This window comes from Rattus norvegicus, chromosome 9 (assembly GCF_021556685.1).
Source record: "Rattus norvegicus strain SHRSP/BbbUtx chromosome 9, alternate assembly SHRSP_T2T, whole genome shotgun sequence".
Classification (NCBI taxonomy): domain Eukaryota; kingdom Metazoa; phylum Chordata; class Mammalia; order Rodentia; family Muridae; genus Rattus; species Rattus norvegicus.
In genome coordinates, this window is record NC_141542.1 from 80066238 (window position 1) to 80084240 (window position 18003).

Consider the following 18003-nt stretch of genomic DNA (forward strand, 5'->3'; position numbering starts at 1 on the left):
GGGGGGGCCCAGGACGGTCTGACACCCATGGGTTCTCACAGCAATCATCTTCTACATTTGGTGTCCTGACCAGATTTATGCTCGGAGTCCATTGATGACTGCCACAGTCCAGTGTACCTTTGTTACCAGACTCAGGCTGGCCTTCTGATTTTTCATTCTCTTTGCTTCAGCCAAGCTTGCAGCATTTCTCCTATTGCTACCCAAACACGCCAAGGACCAGCCTTGGCTTAGAGAGCAGTTTCAAGAGAAAGGATGTCTGGGAGCGGCAAAAACAAACAAACAAACAAACAAACAAACAAATAAATAAGGCTCAAGTCAAATCTCGGGTCCAAGCTGGCGGCCTGTGCTCTGCTGGAGAGAGGTTTCTAGACTGCTTTCTCTCTGTCTTGCTTTCTTTCTCTCTGATCTGCTTTCTCTGGAGATTTCTAGATGGGTCTCTCTATTTTCTGCTGAGACAGCTCTCTAAACTTTTCTCTCTTGCTATTCTAAAAAACCCTCTGGATAGCTCATCTCTGGCAGATCATAAGCCCAGTCTTTTACTTTACTTATCAATCCAGTCATTTACTCTAGGTTCCCTTTTGATTATCCTATGAATCAGTGTCCTGTGACCCCAGCCCCTTAATTCTTAGAAAACAGTAAGCACCCAGTTTCTTTTTAACATGCAAAAGTATTCAGAGATCTGCCTGTCTCAGGTAAGCCGATAAGCAAGCTGTGTGGGAACCAGTCCTGAAATTACCATTTCTACCACACCTGGACCTGGACTGTCTGTGTCCCAGGCTGACCTTGAACTCAGGAATCTGCCTGCCTTTGTATCTTTCTGACAAGATCTGAATAGTGTAGTTACCTCTGTACATTTAGATTCATGAAGCCCCTCATAATTCATATTGCATCCTTATATTTTACGTAGTTGAAAATTATACGTTTTTGAACTCATGTTTTTAGAGTTCTTTTCTACAGCCTTAAGGGATGTCCTGAAGGTCCCAGCATTTACCATTTTGCTAAGACATTAGCCACACCTTCTGCTCCTGGACTTATGCTGTCTCTGATTATCATGGAGTCATTAACATTAGGAGGGAGGACATTCCTCCAAGCAAGAATGTAAAATATGTAATTATTATACAAACAAGCCTTACAGGACAGCCATCTACACTCTTGAAGGCCCATGTCTGCTGGCCCTGTCCTAGGGCAGGAACCTTGTCTTTCTGTCCCCACCTAGGCCATACCTGATTCAGCCCAAATACAGTTGTGTTTTGACATCCTCATGTGCCATGGCAGATGTGCATGTGTGCGTGTGTGCGTGCACGCGAGAGCACACACACACACAGACACACAGAGAGACAAAGACCGACAGACACAGAGACGGTTTTTTGTGCCATCAGGGCCTTTACGTGATAGGTAAACACTACACTGCCTGCTTTTGCCGTTTTGATAGGGCAAAGCTGATTTGCATGTGCAGGGCCAAGCATTCTGATAGCGAGCAAGGACGACACTAACTCCAGGCACGGTGAGGGTAAAAATGGGACCATTTAGAAGTAAATTCTATCCCAATAAACTGTCTTACTACCTAAATGAGAATAGTGGATAAATGTAATGAATTCGCCACCTAAAGGATATACGATTCTGCTCTTATCCTTCATCTCAATAGAGAGGCTAAAGAACAAGTTTCAGTAAGTAAACTTTCCTAGGTGGTTTATGCACTTCCTGCCTCCCTTGCTGATCACTCTCCGGCCACCAACAGCATCTGCAAACATTACATTTCTGTATATAGATAGTCTATTTTTCTTTACTATGTGGCATAAGTCAGCAGCCTCTCTTGAACAGCATCCTCACTCCTCACTGGAAACCAAAAGAAATCTCATGCTGCACCCAAACACAGGGTGGTGGGTTATAGCTGCTGGAGATCAGTCAGCCTCTCAGCTCTTAGGTTTGTTTAGAGAGCAGTGAGAGACAATAACGAGATTACAAGAGATACCTTTGAAATAATCTGTGCCGGGACAGCCCCTTCTCTCACTGCCTTCTCCCTTGGAAGCCCTTGTCAATCTTCTTTCTGGCTTCTGGTCTCCCAAGCCTGTTTTCAGCATATATATTGTATCATATATAACTTGAGACAATCTCCTGGCTTACTCATTGACCATGTATTATCCAAGAGGTTTCCCTGGGCCTTAGATATCATATTAGGACCTAGGGCTACAATGTGGATGAAAACCGTTGTTGCCCTCATATGGTGTGTGTGTGTGTGTGTGTGTGTGTGTGTGTGTGTATGTGAGTGTTAACACTAAACTAATTAAATCCATGGGCCCAATAAATACTCCTGCTGAAATTTGGAAAGAAGTTAAAATCAATATCTGATACTGCAACAGCTCTGCTGTCTGAGGTCTGTGTGCAGGCCTGTCATCTTTGTCTGTCTCTAGAAGTTTTTTTGGTGAAGCTCAGGTAGAGAAGGTGGCTAACAGCCTTGACAGGGATGGTGATGTAAGTATAGGTGGTATGGGCGTTGAGGGTGGGTTCACTTCTTGAGCCCTCCCTGGCCTTCTCCAAGTAGATAATCCTTAGCTCTATTTTAAATATCAATAATGGAGTAAGACACTATTGTTATTACTCAGACTATCCTTGGGAGAGCGAATAAGTTATGTTGGTGTCACCAGAGTCCAGGTGGTGAAAATGGGCCTCAAATCTTAATTTGGAACCAACCAGAATTAGCAGCGGCTGCTAACCCACCCAAACCAGGGACTGACAGCACTGAACGAAAATACCCCCTTTCTCTGCACAAGATACGACTGGATCTCAAAAATAGAAGTGTGTTCTCAGAAATGCCTGCCCACCCCCAAGGCTGGTTGACAAACGATAGATTTCCCAAGATAGCTGCCACGGTTGCTTTCTAATCTCTGTATTTCTTCTATTCCAGAATATGGTCCGTCACACTTTCTGATTTTAGCTTTCTTCAAAGCCCTATGGGCACAAGGAAGGAGGACCCACGACCCTGCAAGGGGATCCCAGTGGCTCGCTGCCCACAGACGCCAGCCTGCGGATGCACCACAGTGCTTCCCACTGTCATCCCACTCGCTGCTATGAGGAACACAGCTATTTTTACCTCTCTGGCTGCAGCCCTTCATATTTATTTGAAGGAAGGAAATAAATAAAGATTTGAGAAGGAAAATGCATAGTCTCAGTTTTCCCTGCGCTAGAAAGGTTTGGTATAGGAGAGGGTGTTGAGGATGGGCCGCTTTTCTTGGCAAGTTGTTGCCAGATCAGGCCTGAAAACCCCTGCACTTTTCTCTTCAGGGTCATCCCTGACTGCAAACTTCTTTCTCTCTTACCCCCATCTTTGGAGGTGCCACCATCTCTTTTGATGCTGCCTGGGATGCTGCATCACTCTGCACCCCCCTCTCCCCACACCTCCCCGGGGCTCCCTCAGTCGAGCATGCGCAGCGCGGCCCATGCAGGCTACAGCATCAGCATCTGCAAGAGCATCAGCATCCGCACCCGAAACCCCGTTCGGGCGCGCTCCCGGAGGGTGGGGTGCAGTACCGCGCTGCGCGTCCCCGACTTTCGCGCCCGCGCCGCGCGTCCCCGCGCCGCTCGCTCCCGCGCGCGCCTCCTCAGCATCCTCAGGCCCGGCAGCAACCCCCGCAGTCACTGGTGCGGCCGCGCCCGCTACTGGGAGGGTGCAGCCGCTGGGGGAGGCTCCAAGTTGGCGGAGCGGCGGGGACCCCCTCTGCGGGCCGCTCCCCGAAAGGCGGAAAGAGTCGAGGAGGGCGCGCCGCCGTCCCCGAGACCCCAACCCCTGACCCCTGCCCGCGGCCGCAGCATGCGCGCCCAGCCGGCGTGACCGGCTCCGCCCGCAGCCGCCCCGCAGCCCAGCCCGGCGCTCTCGCGGGTCACTCGGACCGGCGCCCGGGAGCGATGAGCCATGAAGCCGCCCGGCAGCAGCTCCCGGCGGCCGCCCCTGACGGGCTGCAGCCTGCCCGGCGCCTCCCGCGGCCCCGGCCGCTGCCCCGCCGGCCCGGTGCCGGCCCGCGCGCCGCCCTGCCGCCTGCTCCTCGTCCTTCTCCTGCTGCCTGCGCTCGCCGCCTCGTCCCGGCCCCGTGCCCGGGGGGCCGCTGCGCTCAGCGGTGGGTATGGCCGGTGCCCTTTGCGTTGCCTTCCCCGCGGGGCCCTGGGGAGGAGAAGGGCACGCAGGTGCGTGTACCCCGGACGTGTGGGTCCCCAGCCTGGCCTTCGAGCGCCTCCCTGTCGACCTCTCCACCCTTGTCCGTCCCAAGCCCAGGTTCATGCTAGTTCACTTTTGGAAGTCTGTTTCTGTTGCATTCACTAAAGACCCATTATAGTGACTGTGGGTTCCACCCTGAGGTATTTGGTGGCTCCTGAGTCCTTTAGCGCTCTCTATGTAACTTCCAGTGACAGGAAGATGCAGTGAGCTAGCAAGTTGCTTCTTGCCTTGGGGAACCTTCATATGAATGCGGAGGGGTGGGGGGAGTGCAATAATAGTGGCAAATGCTTGATCCCTCAAATTCCCCACCCAGGTTTAGACCCTGCTCTTGGAATTAAGGTGAGAGAGGCATACTTTGGGGACCAGAGAATGGAAGTCTCCAAGACACTCTTTGCGCATGACCTTTGGCTGTGTTTTCCCAAAATGCTTGTCATAATGAGCAATCAGAATAATACAATGTTGAGCACACTGGTGATTGGAAGTCACTGAAAGCAGAAAGCTGGCCTTGGCAGTAAAGAGAAAGAAACTGGAAAGTTGCCAGCATCTATATCCCTTTATGGCAAAACAGTTTTTTTTTTGTACAACTCAAAGTTAGAAAGAAAGAGGAATCACTCATTCATATATATATACATATATATATACATATGCATATGTATATATTATGTATACACACATACACACGCACATATGCACGCATCCATACACATATATTTGAAAGAATCACTTTACATTCAGTGTCTATGAATTCAGCACCCAAGTTAAGAGTGTTCTTAGCTTTCAGATGGAGTGATGTTAAGATGTGTACAGTTGAGCTGCTGCATCCTCTGAAGGGGGAGGGGAGGAGGGTCACGACCCTTGAGCTTGTTACTTGCTGACTCTTCTTTAAGCCCATTCTGCCCTCTGCCCCCTCACAGTCCAGACGTTCAGATCTAAGAGGGGATGTAAAAGGTACACACGAGTACAGTATGTGATTGTATAAGCTTCCCTGGTTACCAGCCTATCCAGGCCAAACCACTGTTACAGTAACTTCTCTTTTGGTGTCTCCACTTCCTAACTTCTTAGCAATAGAAAACTTCGCTAATGTAATCAACGGACGGATGCATTCTAGAGCTTGTATATTTACTGGATGTATATGTGTGTGTTTGTGTATATTTGTGCTCCCCCCCCCCCAGCTCTGCATTGGAATGAAACTGCAGAAAACAGCCCGGGAGTTGTGGCAGATGAAGACAGCACATTGCAACAGAATGGCAGCAGAAATACCAGCTACAGCAGTGCAGTGCAGAAAGAAATCACACTGCCCTCAAGACTGGTGTATTACATCAACCAGGACTCAGAAAGCCCTTATCATGTTCTTGACACAAAGGCCAGACACCAACAGAAACACAATAAGGTAGGCAGGAGGCTGCGTATGCCCAACTCACTGCCAGGAAGAGTTCTCTTCCCATTTGACTTTCTGCCAGGATCTGATTTCACAAATTTTAGTGCAGCATTTTATTAAGTAAGCAATTAATATGATAGTAGAAGATAAACTAGAGGGGATTAACTCGGGATCGACCGGGACGGGGTTTACTGTTTGTGTCTTTGACTAAAATGGAAACTGAGCATTTTCAGATGTCCTGTGACAAACTGGCTCCCTGTGTCTCTCAGGTACCTTGGCACTAAGCAATCCAGTGAACTTGTTTGCAGTTCTGACTTGTTTTCTGAGAGCCTTTATGTAAAAGTGCAGGAATCTACTTCCCAGGAAATAAAAACTCCTGGCAGTCTGCACACACAAGGCCTCTCTGAGAGGCAGTGTGGCTGTACTTTTCCCATCAGGCTTTCTACGCAGAACTTGCGTTTGAGTTTACCTTATTTCTCTAACTGGGCATTGGTGGGGTAAACAATACTATGACGTGTTTTCAGCAAACAATTTGGGATTTCAAGAGACCACGAGGACCAGAAAACTATGACTTATGTAAGATATTGACCAGTTTTGATTGACATCATCCTTGAGGACACTTTGCATCGATGGTGAACATTTGCTTTACTTTTAGGTTGGTTGTGAGAGTGGCCTGGAGCTTGAGAAAGATACTCAAACAAGGACAAAAGTATCTAATGTCCCAAGAGTTTAAAGAATCCCCGCTACTGGGGCTTATTTGAACCAACGATATTTTGGATCCAAAGCAAGTCTACACAGTGAGGTAGTTGGAATCTTTGCCCTCTTGTTAGGCCCAGAACAAGGCTGTTCTGTTGGTGGGCGTGATTTCACAGCACATGTCTGACTCTATGATATGGTTACACATTTCTTTCTGAACTGTCCCTGTTCAGTTAGCAAGAGCAGGAGCTGGTTAAACATGCAGAAGTTAACAGTGCTTCTGTGGTTTGCATCAGCGTGTGATTGGTTTTCCGAAGCAGAGGTAAGGCCTGTCATACTCTTCCCATTTCATAAACGGGGAGAAAGGTATATAAGGCCTTTGCGGGACCCCTCTCAAGGTTTAAAATGGCTATTAGGTTTGAACAGTTAATTGTTACTATTTTTAAAATGAGTGAAGTCTCTGAGAAGAAGCATCCTTTATATTGAATAACTCCGTTAACCTCGGTAGCCTTCTTCGTGTTTGATTTTGTAGGGGGTGTTGCCCACCATGGCTGAGACTATGAGCTTCTTCTCTAGTAGGCCTTTCAGAATGTTTTCTGTAACTCAGTGGCATAACTAATACTTAATGTCTTAAGGATAGAAGGAGTGGATGCTGTCTTTAGGGAGAGATGCCCAAAGCCCCCTTAATAACATGCAGTGAGGACTAGCTAGCTTCCCTCATGAGTGATCCCTGTGCTAAGTCAGGGATGGGTTTCGTTTCTTGTTTATAGTTCTTAAACTCCAGGGCCTTTGTTCAGGATGCTGGAAGAAGCCCAAAGCTGTCTCAAAGCCTTCTTTAAAGAAGGTATAAGCCCTTCACAGCTGAGATCTGAAGAGATTTCAGTGAAACTTCTTTTTAACTTAGGCGTTGGATGTTATGACTAATGCTTGTCCTATGGTCTAGCCTTAGATGGCTGCTTTGTAGGTGTGATTCACTGCATATGTCTGAATTTATGATAATAAGGTCTGTTGACCTTTTAACTGTCACTTATGTACATGAGTGGATTTCTCCTGTGGAGCATTGGCTTGCTGTTGGAGTGACTTAAGTTTTTTGACTCTCCCCACACTGGTAGCCTGACTTCTTTTCTACTTTTGAAAAGAATGTTTAGAAAGAAATGATATTTGAAAGTCTTTTTCTTCTCTCATTAACTTAATTCAATAAATGTCTATTGTATATTTCTCATATGCAAAGCTGTATGGTAAAGGTTCACAGATAAGAGATGACAGGGGTCATAAAGATGAAAAAGTCATATTTATTCTCCAGGAGACAGCCTGAGGCGAGCCTGGGTCGACTTTAATAGTACCTATCTGATTTGGTGGCGCCCTGACTTTTCCTTTTGTGGTCTCTGAGTTCCCTTTCCCCTGTGTTTTTAAGCTTCTGTGGACTGGTCAGTAGGATGTGCTTCGTGTTTTCCACTGGACCTTAGGATGACTTGCTTATTGGCAGTGAGGAGAGACTTGCCAGCTCAGCTGCTTTACAGAAGTTACAATGAGAAAGCACAGAATTCCCCCATCCTTGCTTCCTTTTTTTTTTTTAAAGAAAAAAAAAGACCTTTCAATTTTAATATCTATGTACTTGGAGCTTTCTGATTCTGCTGCATGGAAGCACATTTTAATGAGGGCCTTAGAAATGCTGACTCACTGTGGTTCTCTCACGGATCTCTGTGATTGGGGGCAGATTTGGAATGGGACATTTCCAAATCTAGGTTGCAAGGCCACGCTCCACATTTTTGTCTGAAGAAGTTTTATAATGTTGTGCATGGATGCATCCTTCATACTTAACAGTCATGAAAGTTAAAATGCTTATTAACTCTTTCATAAAGGGGGAGTTCGAAAGCTGGATGTGTGGTGCACCTCTGTATATGGTGTTGGTTTTGAAGGCTTTAGCCTTTCTTTATCAAGGGGTGCTTAGGGATTTTGCAGGTTAGTTCTTCTTCTTCTTCTTCCTCTTCTTCTTCTTCTTCTTCTTCTTCTTCTTCTTCTTCTTCTTCTTCTTCTTCTTCTTCTTCTTCTTCTTCTTCTTCTTCTTCTCTTCCTCCTCCTCTTCCTCCTCTTCTTCCTCCTCCTTCCTCCTCCTCCTCTTCCTCCTCTTCTTCCTCCTCCTCCTTCCTCCTCTTCCACCTCTTCCTCCTCTTCCACCTCTTCCTCCTCCTCCTCTTCTTCTTCCTCTTCTTTTCTTTTCTGATCTGTCAATTTGACACAAACTAGGATCATTTGGGCAGAGGAAATCTCAGTTGAGAAAATGCCTTAATCAGATGGCCAGTGAACAAATCTTGTGGACACTTTCTTGATAAAGGATTGATGTGGGAGGTCCCATTTCCTTTGGTCAGTGTTACCCTGGGCTGATGGTCCTGGATTGTATGAGAAAGCAGGCAGAGCAAATCATGGGAAAAGAACCAGTAAGTAGCACTTCTCCATGGTCTCTACCTCAGTTCCTGTCTCTAGTTTCCTGCCTTGAGCTCCTACTCTGACTTCTTTCAGTGATAGTTCATGACCTGGCATGTGTGAGTCAAATAATCCCTTTATTTCCCCAAGTTGCTTTGGTCATCAATTGGAAGTGAATGAGAACAGGAATCATTTCAATTTCTACATAGAGCGATGTTGAAGAAACAATTGTCCAAATGGCTCCATTTTTGAGAGAAGTGAGCACTTATAGCTGTGCCAGCACATGAGGCATAAACTAAGCCAGTCTAGAGTGGGCAGGGAATGAATAGATACCTTAGTTTTTCCTTTTCCTTTTGGTTTTCCCAAATTAAGATTCCTTGATAGGCAATCTTGTTATCTGATAGTTTGTTATAACAATCTCTTTATTACCTAAGATGTCAGTTTACTATTACATAGTAGTATCAGGGCATGCTAATGAAGAATTTTCATTTTGTGGGATACTAGAAAATAAATATTTGGTGTCATCCCATTTTCTGTCACTCAGAATCTTGAAATCATGAGAGCGATGAGAGGCTCTTGCATGGGCTAATGTGACAATGCATTCTAGTCAGTAGAAAGATGGGGTGATTGAAGGGTTGGGACTTTCAGCCTCGTCCATCCGGAGAGGACCTTAAGATTTAGTTGATCAGCAATGTCTAGTAGCACGATCAACCGCACTTATGAAATGAAGCTTCCCTAAGCTTCTGATCCAAAGGGATCAGATTCTGGGTATGGGATAGGCCCAGGAACTCACACCTTTCTCCCATTCCTGGCCTTGCGCATCTCTTTCACCTGGCTGTTTAATCTGTCTCTTCCATAATGTCCTTTATAGCAACTAGTAAATTCAGCGAGCTGCTCTTAGCAAGTCAGTTAACTCTGAGGGGGTGTTGAGAGGCCTGATGTATATAGCCCTGCTTGTCATCAGCTCAGACCCTAGCTTGGAGCTTGTGATTGGCAGTTAAAGTCTTGTGGGAACAACCTTCAACCTGTGAGATCTAACGCTATCTTCAGATGGATCCTGTCTGGATGAAATTGAGTTAGAGGACCTGGCTTGTTCATCGTGAAGAATCCTCAGATTGCTTGGTGTGTGGGAAAGAAGGCCCGGCCAACTGGTGTCAGCAGTGTTGTGTTGAGCGTTGAGTGAGAATGGAGATGGAAGATGGTCTTTGCATTTTCTGATGTCAGTTTGTTATCAAGACTTGTCAGTCTTTATGACTCTATGTGCCGTGGATTATTAGACGTAACAATGTCTCACCGATGCAGTGTTATGAATAAAATGGAGAATAGACGTGAACGGCAGGAGAAACAATTAGACCCATTCACTCCTCATTCGTTCACTCCCCTTAGGATGATGCTCGGAAGTCTTTTCCCAAGAATGTTGATCAAAATTTACTTGTCTTTTATGTGGTCTTTGGTCTGATTGGGAAGGAATGGGGGAGGGACATGAGACACAGTTTAGGGTCAGGGGAAGGTGACCCAGATATCATTGGAGTCACCCAAACAAATTACCTCTTGTCACAGTTGACTTTTAGGTAAACAGGCAACTCCTTACTCCCCACAATTTCAGGTTAAAGAGAGGAAAGGGAGAGTTTGGTAAAGTCAGTTTCTTTCTTTTTGGTGCTGGGAGTTGAATCCAGAGACTCATGTGTGCTGAATCAGTGACCACGAAGGTCAGCCGTAAGTGAATTTGGACCATAGTGATTATGCTTCCGAGTTTACTTCAGGGCAGGGCTGTTCCTCAGTTCTTGATTTTGTAGAAGTCAGAAGCTCCATCTTCCTTATTATGGGACAACAGAAAGAGCAGTATGGGGTAAGGGAGTCCCAAGGATTTGTCCTACAAGAGGTTCTTATGCATTTTTAGAAGGCTGGAATATATGTTTTTATGACCCTTGTTTATTAAGAGGAAGTCTCATTATTGCAGGACATGGAACATCCATATATAAGAAATGATATAGAAAGAACTTAGTGATTTCCATACGTCTTAATGCTATAATCACACTGAAATTAAAAAGCAATAGCCTACAAATCCTTCTAGATATTTTTGGATCATCAGGAGCGGTAATTTTAGTCTTGAGTTTTGGCATTGTGTAAGTCGTTAAACATATGTTTATACTGTTTAAACTTGCAAAAACACTTATATACTGGCCTCCTGCTTCATTGGAAGTTTTGCTTTTAGGCATTTCAGATGACCCATTGTTTGTGAGTAAGGAGAAGGATGAATACAGTACATTGAGGGACCAGGGATGGGGGTGTGGCTAGTGAGAAAAAAGCCCTCCATACTTCCTCAGGAATCCAGTGACCAGGGTTTATTTTAGATGCAGCCATTGAGGCTTATCATCGGTGTCTTCAGACAGGACTAATAGCCAGGAAGCTGCAGTCAGAGTCAGAGTTTGAATCTACCTCTTTCCTGGGCAGAGATAAAGATAGATAGATAGAGAGATAGAGATAGATAGATAGATAGAGAGAGAGAGAGAGAGAGAGAGAGAGAGAATCAAAAGAAGTGGGAGGCTGTACAGATAGGAGACAGATGCAGGGATTTGATTTATCCCATGTCACAGGGTGAGTCATAGGAGGGGGCTCAGGAAATGAGCATGGTTTTGAACACCAGTCCTGTGGCTCACAGAGCACTTACCTTCTGAAGGAGGTTTGGGGGAGGGGCACAGACAAGCTAACAATGCCGGCCCATTATTAGAAACCTTAACAAGTGCCAGGAGAAGATAGCAGAACATGGTACAGAAGGTGGTCTTCTTTGAACGGCAGAGTGGGCCTAGACTCGCTGCGATTCTAGTCTAGCTCCTGTCTAGAGAAGGTGGGGTATGCTTTAGATAAGGTTAGGAGAAAAGGCTGGAGAAAGACAGCAGCGCTTAGCCTCCACTCGCTCCTGGTGGAGTCAGAATCGAGGTGCTATGGTGTGCCATTCCTGTCTGTGCCAGTACTAGCTGTTGGAACAGAAGGTGGTAGACAGGCAGGGGAGGGAGCAACCTTTGCTCAAGGAAAGCAGAAAGAAGAGCTGGGCTGTCCCCCAATCCTATTTTCCCTAGACTGTACTTGGAACCTGTGCTGTTCTCAAACTCATACATTAATGGTATGTGGTGGTGGAGTCCTTGGGAATTTAGTAGGATTGGAGGATGTCATGATGGGAGGGGCTCCCTGATGGCATCAATAGCTTTAAATGAAGACCAAGAGAGACTCTGGCTAGAACGTTCAGTTTGCCCTGGGATGCTCAGCCTGGTCATGCTGCATCAGGAAGGTCTTCTGCACATGCGTGTGCCATGATCGGGTGCTTTGCATCCTCCAGCATCACAAGATAAATGCACCTTTCCCCCTAAGTCATCTAGTCTGCAGTATTCACTTACAGCAACAGACCACAGACTGAAGCATTCTCCTGCCTCTGCTGTCTTTCTTTCTTTATTTCTTTTGCTTTCTTGGTGATTTAGATCATTGTCTTTGATTTTTTTTTTCCTCTCTATCAGGTCTAGACCAGTTTTTTTTTTTTTCTCCCAGAGCTGAGGACCGAACCCAGTGCTCTACCACTGAGCTAAATCCCCAAATCCCTAGACCAGATTTTAAAAAATCAATTTGAATAGCTCACAGCTGAGCCATGCTGTTGAAGTCTGGCCTCACTGTGTGTTCCTGAACAATGCTTCCCACTCAGGGCCTGCTTCATTCTTGCCAACTCTATAACTGCTGGTGTCATCTCGCCTTTACTTCTTGGGGTTAGCCCCACTGCCCTTTCTTCTGCCAGTCAAAAAATAGGCCAGAACCCTTTGTCTGGTGGCATTGCCCAGGTCTAGTGGCTTCAGTCAGTGTACAATAGTGATGTTTCAAGGAGAGAGCTGTCCTCACTGTCCCTATTTTTCTCACTGGGACTGCTGTCTCTCAGCATGGAAGAGTGAACTTGGGGAGTCATCTTTGACTCTTCTTTCCCTCATTTCCTGCCTATAAATAGTCACTTGCCAAGTCTTGATGCTTCTCCTTGAATCCACCCCCTCCTCTCTCCTGCATTGTGCTCTTGTCACCGCCTCTTGTCCCATTCTCTGTCAATCCATCAGTCCCACCGCTGACAGATTAATCTTACGGAAACGCTTACTTCATCACGTGACTCCCTTTCTCCGCATGCAACAAGCATAAGTTTAGCTGGATAAGTTTCCATCGGGCAGAGCACAGGCTGTATACCCCTGCTTTCCTCTCACCCCACAGAGCCGCTGTGATCTTTCTCCTCCAGCGTTCTTCTGGGTCTGTTTGTCCAAGGGTCAGTCCACGTGTGGGGAAAGTCTGTGGCCATGATTTCATCCGCATCTGTGCAAACTATGAGGTTACTTTCAGAAAACCCTTGTGCTCCAAGGAAAGAAGTGAATCCATCACTGTGTCCTGAGGCTTTAATGTCCAATTTCCATTCAATTCCTACTTAGCTCAGAGGCTCTCGCCATATCCATTTTTAAAGACCCGAATAATTAATTAACTGCTTTAAAGGTTTGAGTTTTCAGAATAAATTGTTTTCCTTTCTAGAACGTACATAAAGCATACAATACATAATTATCAAGTGTTATTCACCCGAAGTACTCAGTTCTCAATGAGTGAAGGTTACCCTTTAGGAACTTTAGCAAAATTTAGTGGGCACTGAGCTAAAGTCTGGGTTTTGCACTGTTCCCAGGGAATCTCTGTGCTAAGAATTTATGTATATATAGTACAACTTCAAGAGAGTTTAATGCTAGAAATCCTATTATAGAAGGGATATGTCTAATTATCATATTTTACTTGGAGAAATGATCCTGAGAAACAACCCAGCTCATTCAGTAAGTGTTTTCTAAGGGTTTGAAGTGAGAAGTGGGACTTCGAGCAGATCCTCCCACACGGCAGCCAGGTTGGAGAGCAGGTCAGCCTGCGTAGGCTGCTGCCAAGTATGAACAGGCCAGCGCCATATTGCTCTAGGGCTTATGTCTTCCATTACACAGAGGGGGGTTGGTGTTTACCTCTTACTGAGACTCCATGGCAGTGTCCTGTTGAGGGACTGGTCTGATCCAGCTTTAGATCATAGGTGGATAGTGGCAGTCAGGAGATCCTTTACTCCTGGGCTTCCTCCTGCTGCTGGGTGGGGTTAAAGACACATTTAGGAGTAGTCTGAGTTGCGCATGGGCAGATGCTGATCACCAAAAACAAACAAATAAACAACCCCCAAAACAAAACAGAGCAAAACAACAACAGGAACAAAAAACACCCGAAACAAGATAAAAGCAAACCACACCCCTCCTAGAGGGCTGGAGGTGTAGGGCAGCTATAGAGTGCTTGCCTGGTATTGTCAAGGCTTTGGGTCAGATTTCTTCTATCACTAGAGAGGAACTTTAGAGAGACGGATAAACAAGGAACACGAGAGGCACCAGCTCGATTCTTTGGAGTGTCTGTTGAGTTCCAGGATCTCCCTGGAGCTTGCTTTCCTTCAGTGTGGACATGTAAAAACTCCCGTGGCAAGTTGCAGTCTGGCTCGCTTAATTGGGTGTTTTGTGCTGTCTTGTGTCACAGGGCTGCCAATGCGTAGGAAAGCAGCACTGTGGATGGGCTCCACCAACGCTGTAAATCAAGCCGAGCGTAGACAAGTCTTTCCCTCACCTGTCTCCCGGCTCTTCACTTCTTCAGTGAAGTAGAACACATTAAATTAACTTGCGGCTCAACTCGCCAACGCTTTGCAGCGACAAACACAGTCCGTAGCTTTTGTATCGCACTTCGTTGTTTTCTGGAGGCACCGTCATACCTCCCCCACAGTCCTCGTGGCAAAACTCCTGAGATGGTTATCACTTCTCGGCTCTAGATGGGAACCTTGATCTCCGGACTTCCGGTTTCCTGCTCTTTTATTACCCTTCCTTGGGCGGGGCATTGAGAGAGCTTGTCTTGCCTTTGAGATAAAAACATTTTAAAAAGTGTTTGTTTAAAAATTGTTTTCAAAGTGCTCACCTATTTTTTTTAAATCGTTGTGTGAGCACGTGAGTGCAGTACCCACAGTCACCAAAAGAGGGAGTCCTGTGCCCTGGAGCTGGAGTTACAGACTGTGAGCTACCTGGCATTGGCAGTGTGAACTCAGAAGGGTGGTTCGTGCTCTTGACCACTGAACCATCCCTCTCTGTAGCTCAGACACTTGTCTTCTTGATCAAAAGTCCCATGAGCTATGCCCCCTCCTACTGCCATCAGCATTTCCTTGCATTGAGGGGCTTTGTTGGTCTTTATCTCCCTCCCTCTCCCAACTTCCTCCTTCCCTTCCTTCTTTCCTTTCCTTTCCTTTCCTTTCCTTTCCTTTCCTTTCCTTTTCCTTTTCCTTTTCCTTTTCCTTTTCCTTTTTTTTAAATTTGTGAGACAAGTTTATACTGTGAAACTCAGGCTAGCCTCGAACTCACAATGTAGCCCCAGCTAGCCTCAGATGTAAGCGACTCTTGCCTCATGCGCGCCAATACTGGCATTGCAGGTGTGTCCCATTGTCTGTCATCTTTCCTTATTTGCCTTTAACCTTATTTTTACTTCTGTCAGATTTTCCTTCCTTGTGGAGGGGTGGGGTGGGGTGGGTAGAGCCGTGTTTGGTATTTCCAAAGTATATGTCAGACATTTGACTCATTTTAGGAGTAACTTCTTTTCTTGGAAAAGTATTCTTGTGTACTTTATAGGAGCTCACAGCTTAAAGAGGTGGGCGTCTGAAACAAGCTGATTTAACAAGAATTGGTAAAGCCACCCTTTATTTTATTTCATTTTTTTTTTAGTAGCCGAGGGGGGAAAAAAAGAGACAGAACTCCCAATTTAGCACGTTTGTCAACACAGGGAATGAGGCCTAGCCAGGGACTCCAAATGAAGACGGTATTTCAACTCAAAGCAAGGAAAGGGCCATTTAATGACCTGGTATATGTGTTTGTTTGTGGAACATATGTGATTATGAAAGGTTTGCCCATTGTCGTGGTTTGAATATGAAATGCCCCCACAGGCTAGTGGGTTCATGGCTCAATCTCCAGCTGGTGTTACTATTTTAGGATGATGGACATGTTAGGAGGTGGGGCCTGCTGGGGGAAGTAGATCCTCAGGGCTGTCTTCCACCCCGCTGTTTCTGGGCCACCAGGAAGTGCGTGGTGGTTTGCCACCTGCCCCTGCGGAGCCAGCTGACTATGGGCAGAAACCTCAGAAAGCATGAGCTAAAGGGTCCTTCTTCTCTTAGGTCATCTTCCTTGTGTGTGTGTCTGAGCCCTGTGAAGAGGGCTTGTTCAGAGCCTCAGAAAATCTTGTCTGCTCCTGCTCCTCGTGTTGCTGCTGAGGCATGAGTGGTTGAGGGCTTTCAGTCTTCTAGGTTTGAGCTGAAGATGAGTTGTTTGATCCATGTCCGATGGAAGAAAGGTCGAACCAGGTTTGTGGACACGGACTCATGTCAGCTCTCGGGAAGCTGGTGGTGGGATCCTGAGAAGGGGTGACTACAGAAAGGTGTGCCTGACGCCTGATGAATTAATTATCTGTGGCCCTGGCTGAGCCATGCTGACAGCTAGAGTTGATTTCTCTAAACCTTTGTGGATAACCAGGACATTTGGAAAGTAGGCATTTTAGTGAGTTGTAAGGTGAACCTTTCTTTTCTTTCTTGGCAGTGCGGGAATGAAACCCAAGGTCTATGTGTGACAGGCTAGTTAGTGCTCGAGCTGCTGAGATATGTCCCCTGTCCCAGGGTGCACCTTTTCCCTCCCCCTTGAGGGCTCTGAATAACACAGACCTTAAGATCGTTTTATCAAGAACTGTCCCAGTTAGCAAACTTATTCACCTCTCTTCCCTCCTGTCAGTGGTTCTAATGAGGCCAAACCCAAGAAAAACATTGATTTGCCATTGAAAGTTCTCTGGCTTGGAAATGAAATCTAGAAAAGATGAGGCCATGGCAGATAGAATGTATCTACGTTTCCCAACTAGAAAGAACCCAACAGGACAAGAGTATCAGATACACAGTTCGCTTTCATTTTCACACTGGGATACAGTTGAACAGGCCGTGGTCTGCAGGTAAAATCTGTGTGCAGGTTTGCCACAAGGGGTGGCACACTGATTCTCCAGTGCTTATAAATGATAGCTTTGTGGTGAGTTCACACTAATTACTTTGCTAATCGCTGTAGGCCGTCCTGTGTGACATAGTGGCCTTTCATCTCTGCAGAATGTTCATACAACAGTTAGCCTCATTCATCTCTGTTGGGCTGTGAGAACGCCATCGCTTGTCCCCTTCACAAGCAGTGGGACATCCAAATGATGCCATTAGATTGGGTTTTTTTTTTTTTTTTGTTTCCTAATGGTGTGTAAAATTGTTTTCAGAAATGGTTAATCGTTACTCCTTTCCCTTATAATTAATCTAATATATAGTTTTCATTTTATTTATTCTTTTATTTGAGTGGCGTTCATTCCTTTCAAGACCTACTGAAGCATTTAATACCATCGCTCAAGCAGTATATTTATAAACTCTCTTCCTTCTCACATTCTTTTCATAATTACCTCTAAATCTGCCCTCTATTTCTATAAAAATAAATTGTTAGTGCATAACTAAAACCTGAAAATCTGCCTACCAGAGATTTTAAGTTTGTCTTTTCGTTTTAGTTTTCCAAAGTTTGTGGATTCCCCTAGGATGTTTCTACACGCTAATATGTTAAACGTTTGTGATCTAACCTGACTCACTGTTAGGAAACACCTGCTTGCTGTGTGGTGTCTGAGAGTCTTGGACCTTTCCTAGAAGGCTATTCTCGCCATAGTTCTGAAGCCTGTTATCCTTTTGTTTTTGTTTTGACGTGTGATAGACAGCCCAGGCTGTTCAAAATAGAACTTTTAATTCTAGCATCTCCTATCCCAGCCTGCCCCTCCCATGTTCTTCCCATGTGGGTAATGGGAACATCATCTTCCAGATAGCTGCTCCCACTCTTTCTCCTCCAGCCTCACTTCAAGTCCTCAAGCCTCATTGTCCATTCCGAAGCTGATCACTTCTCTCTGCGGCTACCCAGCCGGTTTAATGCGCCATCGTCTCTCATTTACATTGTTCTGGCAGCTCCTTTTCTGTTCTTGTCCCCTCTCTCCTCCCCACTCTTGTCATTTCTGCATGCACCAGGCAAAATGATCCTGCTAAATTCCTACTTGGATTATTCAGCTAAAACAGATCTGAGAAGAGCTTCTCATCTTCTCAGAAGAGTTTCCGCCCTTCTAATCATAAAGCTGTGGTCACTGAAGAAAATTAGGCTGTTACTCTTACAGTTAGATAGAGACAAGTACTCTC

General features: G+C 45.7%; 1 protein-coding gene across 3 annotated transcripts in view; it reads left to right on the plus strand.

Annotated features, from left to right (window-relative positions):
- The first annotated feature begins 3602 nt into the window (after window positions 1-3602).
- The window catches only part of Adam23 (ADAM metallopeptidase domain 23), a 146964-nt gene continuing 132563 nt past the window's right edge, over window positions 3603-18003 (plus strand). For 2 of the 3 annotated variants that reach the window (NM_001029899.3, NM_001393708.2), the window contains 2 exon segments: window positions 3603-4112; window positions 5383-5600. In NM_001029899.3, the coding sequence (NP_001025070.3) occupies window positions 3911-4112; window positions 5383-5600 (420 nt within the window). In that variant the 5' untranslated portion in view covers window positions 3603-3910. 3 annotated transcript variants of the gene reach the window in all.